We start from the raw sequence: 8676 nt of genomic DNA, 5'->3' as shown, positions 1-8676 counted from the left end.
GTAAAAAAGAAGTGTCTGAAAATAGGCAAATGGTGATGTGATAATTTGTAACATTTGTCATTTTTCGATTGTGGAAAAAAAAACATGCACAATTGACATGCAAAAGACAAGACAGGATTATCAGTCTAATTTGTCCATTGTGATTGTTATATACAACTGTTTTAAGGCATTAATACATTTGTTCTTCAAACAAAGTCTAAATAGGACACAAAGATTTCATTTCAAACTGTAAAAACTATGTAAACAACTAAAACAGGACTGTGGATATGACTGTGGCAAAAATGGACCCATTTGATGGAGACTTGGTGTGTTTGTGGACTTAATACACCGTCAAGTTAACAAAAGCCTACTGTTAATTTGAGGGAAGGCAGGTGGTCTCCTCCTCACTGAGGCTGTGCTGTGTGAGCCGTAGGCGTCTTTGTGAGTGCCAGGCAGCGTTTGTACTACATCGTGGGAGTTCAAGAGAGATTCACAGTGCCAAAAAACACAAGTTCTGCCGCATGACACAAAAGTATGCATGCACATTCTCATCTGTTGAATAGCGTGTTAATGTGCCAGAAGCCACGTGTTACTTTTCGTGACAGTAGGTCCCCTGACACACGAACGCACACACCGGCATATGTTAAGGTCTGTCATAGTGAGTTAATCGCCGTTAAACCCACTGCCCGCCCTCATTGAACACACAACTATACACCGTGTTGCAGCGTGCATATGGACATACAGCACAGCAGGTGAGGATGTGGGTCCTAGATGGGCACAATGAGGGTCATGGAGCACCATCAGGACGTTTTTCCCTCCACCCCAGCTCATCTATTCATGTTCCCGTAAGGCCATTGCAAACGTTCAGACCATCGAAAGCAGTGGTACCGACACACACTTCAGGTGTTCAGGCTGATTTAGATGTAACATTTGTCACTATTTTTCAACTTGAGCCTGATAGTAATATTCATATATACACCATACAAATGTATTTACAGCGTTTTACATTTATAAAGACAGCTTTCCTCTGAGGACAGGATGAAGTTAAGAGTGTTAGACACTCTGGATGTGGCTCAAGACCCTTTTACAGCAGTATCTCCTGTCCACTTCAGCACTTGGTAATCTAGTTGAAGAAACCATGAACATTCTGTACGCTAGTGAAGCTAAAAGTCAGTTAGTCATGTAAAAGTATGCATTGGTTGTTTTTGATGGTATGCAAAAACAGTACAAACAGTTGAAAGGAACAGTAAAACATGTTAAAAGTGATAATAAATAGATAAATGAATGAATGAATAAATAAATAAATAAAATCAATCTACTCGGACATTATGACAATAGCGTGTTTTTCCACTATCCAATTGATATCCTGTCGCAAAATTTGATGTTCTATTTTTGCAACCGTGTCTCTGTAATTTTTTCTGATGTGCGTCAATCAAAGATGGTGGGTGTGGTTATCTCACAGGTATATCTCTCTTTTCGAGGCGTGATTGGAGGCGGGGTTGGTAGGCGGGAACTCTGATGTCACGCTCAGAGGTACCTCCTCCAGTGGGGCGTGGTCACTGGGGGTGTGGTCACTACTGGAGTAGGCACTACGGGAAGGTGGGAGGCGTGGCCTGTTCTCCTCTCCTCCCAGCCTCACGCTCCCATTGGCCAGGCGTCCCAGGCTCCCCCTCTCCTGATAAGGCACAAACGTGGACAGTTTAGGGGGGTTGCGGGTCTTGCGGACCGGCGAAGGCTGACCAGGCATCCAACAGGCATCTGAGTGACCCAGCTCGCTGCACTCCTGACTGCAGTTTCCCGTCATGGCAACATCAGGCAGTGAGCGAATATCTGCGAGAAGAAGGCACACAAAAAAGCAGTCTTTAATGATGAGTAAATTATATCAAAGAACAGCAAATCAAAACTTGTTTTGATACGCTCGAGTTCATTTCTACCGGGTGAGTCACAGAGACACTGCAGTTCACCTAGCGTCAAATGCAAGCAACTAACAGCGAATACACAAAGAGCTGCCAGTGGTTGCTATGCACTGTGGTGTGGTTGCTATATGAGAGGCAGTTGTTGCTATGCACAGTGCTGTTGTTGTGCACTGCATACTGGGATTTCTTCAGTGGCTACTGTGGGTCAGATTGTTCTGGTTTGATTCCTTCAAGTCATTTGAATTGAAACGCTTTCTTCATAGTGTAGATATGTAACTGACGGTTGCAAGGTGCATTCGAATGTCTGCATGCACAGATACATACTGGACGTTTGGTGGCAAAAGGGCGAAAGTGCAATTCACTTTTCACTGCATTTGTCCCTTGGGCTGCAATCCCTCGATGTACATGTCTTGAATATTTATGTACATATACATATACAGGCACGCTCGCATTCAGTATCCTACATTCAACACTAAATGAGACCCACCAAGGCCCCTGAAGGAAAATTCAGCGCTAAGGCTTATTGATTGGCAGGTCTGAAATTAGTGAGCCTCTGATTGCTATCCATTTTCCATTCCACTGTTCCCTAATTAATTAAATAGGGCCGAGACCCAGTGACCTCATTCTGAAAGAGCCACACAGAGAGCTACATTAACACACACTCCCTGTAATCCGCCAACCACATGCACTCTTTCTCAGGATCTGTTCCACTCTGTGGACCACATTCCTCACTCTTGTGCATTCACACCAGAGGTTTTCAACCTCTCGGTCACAAACCTATGTGGGGTTACTGGAAATGCGGAAGGGGTTGTGGTCTTTTTATTCATCATATTTTTTAGCAGAATCTTTATAGTTATAGGTAGACAGAGCCTTGAAAAAATCAATAAAAAACAGTAAAATAACAAAATGACTTAATTCTATGACAAGGATAAGAATTTCAAGTAGTTTTGCGAATTGAGGACCAAATGAAGGCATGTGCATACACTGGTATTTATGACGCAATGTGATGCTGTTGTGATCAGTGCGCCAAGAGTGTGCACATCAATAATAACAGACTCTCGCATGGCTAATATATCACTGCTTTTAAGTCATTATAATCGTCTTCACCTTGATTACAAATGTCATCCATCAAAACTTTACTAGTGTGACACTGGTTTGCTTTATCCAGCTGAGAGAATAGTTTGTGTATCCTATGCTCATGGGTGTTTTGAGCTGCTGTTCAGTCCATATTTCACAGTGAGAAAGGGCTTGGGCAGCTCTGAAACAATCACAGAAAACAAGAGAGGTTGTGGTTTGAAGCCATGTACATGCTGAAATTAATAATTTACTGAAATCCGTACGCAGATATATTCATTCCACCATCTCATATTTTATCAGCCAGGTTTTCACAGCATTTGCGCTGTTTTCAACTGACTGCTTAAAAGCATTTGCCTATGCATTTTTGGACTTTTTGTTCTCCATTAGTTTGCTGGTTTAAAATGATCTGATGGCAAACTTTATATATATATATATATATATATATATATATATATATATATATATATATATATATATATATATATATATAAAATTGTAATGTATTGAATGGAAGAGTTAATCATGAATTAATAATTTTTTTCTGACCACTCTGCAAGCCTACTTTGATATGCTCTGGTGCCCCTGTGGAGGCTTGTACCACACTTTGAAAACCCCTGTTTTAATATGATGGTTTCATTATAAGTGTGATGATTATTATAAGCTGAACACCCAAATTAATAAATGATTTGAATCTAACCATGTCATCTCAACAAATAAAAAAAAAAGTCAGTTATTTATTATCATGCTAATTACTGTGCATTTAGACCCAACAGCAAAGGTGCTTTTTATGCCAAATATCATACTTTTACATATTTTCTAGTTATTGAAAAACAACAAGGTTATCCTAGAAGTAAGTGAATTGTGAAACAGTGTGTGTCCATGATAAAAATGGTGACATAGGTCAATTATTGAATTGCATTAATCACCTCCAAAAATGAAAAATCATTTAAGTCTGTATTCATCATTGAAATTAGCTCATCATTTGGCAAATAGTTTTTCTTCAAATATGTATTGTTTAAGGAACCAGAATCCTTAAGAGCAATTTGAATCCCTAAATTATTTATGATTCCCATCTCTAGTCAGAAGTATTTTTGATCCTAAGGAATGGTTTGCGGACCACAGAACGTTAAGAACCTCTGATCTGCACACTCTGCCTGGCATGATACCTTTCTCTCCACTTTTGATTCTTGCCACAGTTCCAAACTACTTCATCTTCCAGAGACAGAGAAAATGAAGAGAAAAGTAGTGGAGACCCTTAAATGTGCAAGAGATCTACAGATGGCAGCCCTGAGGCAGATGCCGGGGCCCAGGGGACATACCTCCACTGGCCTTGAACATCCATGCAGCTTTAATGCACTCATTAAAAAGAGCTCTGTGAGGCTCCACCGGCACAACATAACTGACAGTTCTCTCCACACGAAAACACCACACTGACCCCACCGCACAAACGTACGTATGCTTCAAAAAAATCCCAATAAGCAGGAGCCGACATGGTCAATACATCAAAGAGGTCTGGAATAGCGTAAAAGGGGGCGTTTACTGGAGGAGGAAAGAGGCTTTATATCTCACCAAGCGGAATAGATCAACTCGCCCCTCTGGAACAAACACATTAGAGTTCTACAGTCCTGTTTGTGTGTGTGAGAGAGCGAGGGCTAGAATGTGTGGGAGATAAAAGTGTGTGGTGAACTTGGAATATAATTAAGTGTGTGCGTTAGAGGCGCAACCTATGTGTGCATGTGTGAGGGATAGGGTGTGCGTAGGAAAAGGAGCATGTGTGTTAGATGACGCTACAGTCTATGTGTTTGTGAAGTAATAGTGTGTGCACACGTGTTTCTGCAAGAATGATGTGTGCTACAGATGGTGTTTGAACGGTAAGGTGTTGGAAGTGCAGAAAAGTGTGTGTTTGTGATATTCTTGTGGCTCTATGTAGGCAGGTGTGAAAACAGTTTCTTACATTTATTATCCATTACTGGATCTCATTTCTTCCACTATATTTTATTTAAACTGTAGAATAATAGCCAATCAAATGCAGATCTATTTACAGGGATTTTGAAGTTGGTTTAGGTGAACTGAAAGAAAGCATGTACTGTATTTAGATGCGAGTAAAGAAAAAATGGAATCAAAACCCTACTTTCCTAAATGTATCTAATCATGCATGATTGACAAGTACGCAGTAGGCCTATTTACAAAAAAATAAAAAAATAAAAATCTCATAGTATTTCATGAAAACAACATAACAGTTTTGTCCTGACGGAATGGCTGACGGAACCAAAGGGTACATGTAGGCAGGGAAAAATAACCAATTAGTATTACAGTCTAAAATGTCATGATCTAATCATACTCAAATATATAAAAGTCCAGTCTCTCTTGGTTTCATTTGGAAAATGCCATAATAAAGAAGTAGTGTTTATAAAACAGTTACTGTAATTCTGATACGGTGTGCCACATTTGAAATAACTTTAAAATGCTTCTATGCAACCAACAGTTCAGGTACAATTTTATTAAAAAACAAACTATTTTTTCACTATTGGTGTCTTTTATCATATTTCAGTTGCTTACCATACATCTTATCTTTGATACAATCTGTAAGTGTGTTAACATGCAGCTTCACAAGTTTTTTTTTTCAATTTTATTCAGTTCATCTTTTTAAAATGTCAAGTACACTGTTACACATAGTTAATAAACTAAAGATAACTGGAGCACGTTCTACAAGAAAAAAACTTAATTATTTCTGCCTCAAAATTTCATGTTTAATTCAAAGTGTTACTTGTCATTTCTTTGTAAATATTTTCTTAGTGAAAATGCTTTCAAAGCACTGAATTAATTTTTTGTGAAGTCTAACACACAGACCCAGATAATGCGACTGTAGCTCGGCTTTGTCCAGCATAGACATTAATTGGTTGTAGAAGACTGTAGCTTGATTATAACTGCCCTTCAAAGCTTTGAGTAGCTTACTGCATTCATAAATATCATTTCACATATTAAAGGTGTTTTGGCATTTACTGTGATTGCCATTGAGTATGGGGTTTGGACTACACTTTGGTGTTTTCTCTGTACAACAAAAGCTTGAAACCATCTAGGTTTACAGCCTTAATCACAGCACACAACCTGGTAGAGACCAAAGGGACGTCAGAAAAAGGAAAGATGAAAGAGCACAAAAAAAGGTAAACTGCACGCTACAAGCGTTTTGCCGTGACCATCTTAGCATGCAAAACTTGCCCGTCCTTCATTTTAAGACACATGTAAGGGTGGGTTTGCAGTGTTCTTGCATCAGGGAACCAGTGGGATGACTGGTCTCGTGGATCTGTGGCAGGTTTCCTTTCTGTCTGATCTCCAGCCGAGGGGTAGTGGGGAGGGGAAATGGGCATGTTACTCTTCCTGAGATTTCACAGAACACCTCCTGTTTGATCCGGCGTGCACACTTTCTAACGTACCCTCAGCCTTTTGCCCTCTCTCTGTCTCTCTGATCCTCTTTTTTAAGGTGCTTTTTCCGAATGACTCACTCTACCTTGCTTTTCTGCTTTTGTCCCCCCCCCCCCCCCCCCCTCTTTTACTTTCTCTCCAATCTGCCACTTTTTCTCTCCCTTCGTTACCCTCCTCCATCTCTTTCTTTCTACCTGCTGCTTCTGAGTGCGCCGCTGTGCTCTAATCAGCTGGAAATTACAGTCCAGTTCACGGAAAAGCACACCAGATGAAAAGAATCTGTCTGACTCCACAATTGTCCACAGTTTTAATCAAATTTGCAAAATGCTCATGTAATTATAAAAATCTATTATCAAAATTCAGGTGCCCTGTGGTTAACCACGAAAAAACAATGATGTCTATATTTCAGTAATAATTTGTGGCAGCCGTCTTCTTGCGGAGGGAAAATGACACAGCTTGGTTTTGCCTGACATGCTGAGGTTATTATCAGACTCAGAAGCTCCTCTAACAAGCTGGCACTGCTGAGTACATCATGTTCCTCTCTAGAGCAACCAGGAAAGACAAAGAAAATGAGAGAAATCAGCTGAGAAAATAACACAAAATAAGACAGATCTATCCTTCACATAATGGTAATATTTAAGAAGTTTTCAGGTGCTGAAGAATTGTGGACATCTATTATGCCGTGTTGTTTCTATGACAAGGAAATTTCTGGAAGCAGGTAATTTCTCGGTTACAAAACTCTTCATATTTGGAGTGAGAGCGGCCTTTGAGGGTACAACAAGTAGCATTTAAACCAACTGATCATGTCTACCCATCCTACAATCTCTACCAACTTTTGTTAAGATAATCTCAGCCTCTAAATTTTTCACTCCAGAAAGTGCAAAAAAGGTTTCAAGGAAGATTTGATTCATTATTGAACACAGTACTACTCTATTTTTGTACTTGTGAGAGTGTTGATTGCAGCTTGGAGCATTTGGGTTGCTGCAGTTGTCTTTGGTCTCCATTTTCCTCCTCCAGTGTTTGGCGTGCTGTGCCATGCCTTTCCATTTGAGAACGAACAAAATTGATGAGAAGCTTCTTCTAGAAGATCTAAAGATCCTCCAAGTATAGGTCTGCACGGGATTGATTTTTCAGCCTCATTTCTACAAGATTATGTCCCTTTGGAAAATATCCAACCCTGCACTTGTAAACATTTTCTACCTTAAAACAAATTTTAGTAATTTTTATTTTTAGATATTTATATTCTGTGTGAGTCCCACAAGTGACTTCTTTCTCCTGCTTCCTGCACACACATCATTATCTTCCCTCTTGCACTCAGAGATTCAGAACTTTTCCCATGCTGCACTCAGTTGCGTCAAATGCAGACCTCTACCTTCAAAAGAGGAGAGGGAGAGAGGTTGGGAGGTGGTACGGCCATTTTCATGAACTGATTAGCCACTCACTTCTGCCAGGTCCTCCTGATGGGCAGCGATTTTTGGGCTAGGGATCATTTTCCTCTTGGCGCCAGAGTGGTGCTGCTTGGCTGTAGCATGTCCTGGGTTTTATTATGGTGATTGCTGGCGCTTGTATGGTCGAATCTGGCTTTGATGCAACACACTTTGGCACTATCTGTTTGCTGTTGGATTATGGGGCAACAATTAAAATCTGGCTTTCTGGTGTGTGACTGTATAATCACAAAGCATTAGAGCATGGAGCGAATGGGCAATGGTGTGTATGGCCACATCAATACGTGCGAGGGAACGTGACTGTGTTGTGTCTGCAGATTTACAGCGTATGTTTGACTACACGGACCGTGTTGCCTTTGGCTTGCTAGTGAAGATGGAGAGTGGCCGCAGTGGACTTGCTCTTCTTAGCACTGCTGAAAATAAGGAAGCACATGTCAGAGCCACACAGCTCAGCTCCCTCTAGTGCCATCCATCATGGCAGGCCAGTTCAGTAGTTAGAGAGCGCTTCGCTGGCTCTCCATGTATGCGTGTGTGTGTGAGATGGAGGTATGAGCCCCAGGGCATTTCTTTGCTTGTATGAGCAGCCCAACTGGGGTGGAAGTGGATTTGGCTGCAAGCCAGTACCCTCTCAAAAGTGCCCTTTGCTCTACCTTCTCTAAGAGAGCTTTTCTGGGCAAGTCATTGCAGTGCAGAGGTGGCGTACAGATTTTGGTTGCGCATAACCCCTCCTTGATCATCTGATGGACCTTTTCACATTTCCAGGGTTTTCAGAGGCAGAAATCATCAAATTTGGGTAATTTTGTGAATGTGAAAATAGTGAATGGAAACTATGATAA

General features: G+C 40.7%; 1 protein-coding gene across 1 annotated transcript in view; it reads right to left on the bottom strand.

The window, feature by feature from the left end:
- Positions 1 to 1435: 1435 nt before the first annotated feature.
- pcdh1a (protocadherin 1a) overlaps positions 1436 to 8676 on the bottom strand; it is a gene marked incomplete at both ends in the record, with an annotated part of 77602 nt that continues 70361 nt past the window's right edge. The window contains one exon of the mRNA XM_079410772.1: positions 1436 to 1809. Within this exon, the coding sequence (XP_079266898.1) occupies positions 1436 to 1809 (374 nt within the window). The remainder of the gene's footprint in view (positions 1810 to 8676) is intronic.

Source organism: Barbus barbus (assembly GCF_936440315.1).
Source record: "Barbus barbus genome assembly, chromosome: 47".
In the NCBI taxonomy this organism is placed as follows: Eukaryota; Metazoa; Chordata; class Actinopteri; order Cypriniformes; family Cyprinidae; genus Barbus; species Barbus barbus.
The sequence above is the reverse complement of the archived record's forward strand: the minus strand, read 5'-3'. Positions and strand labels throughout refer to the sequence as shown.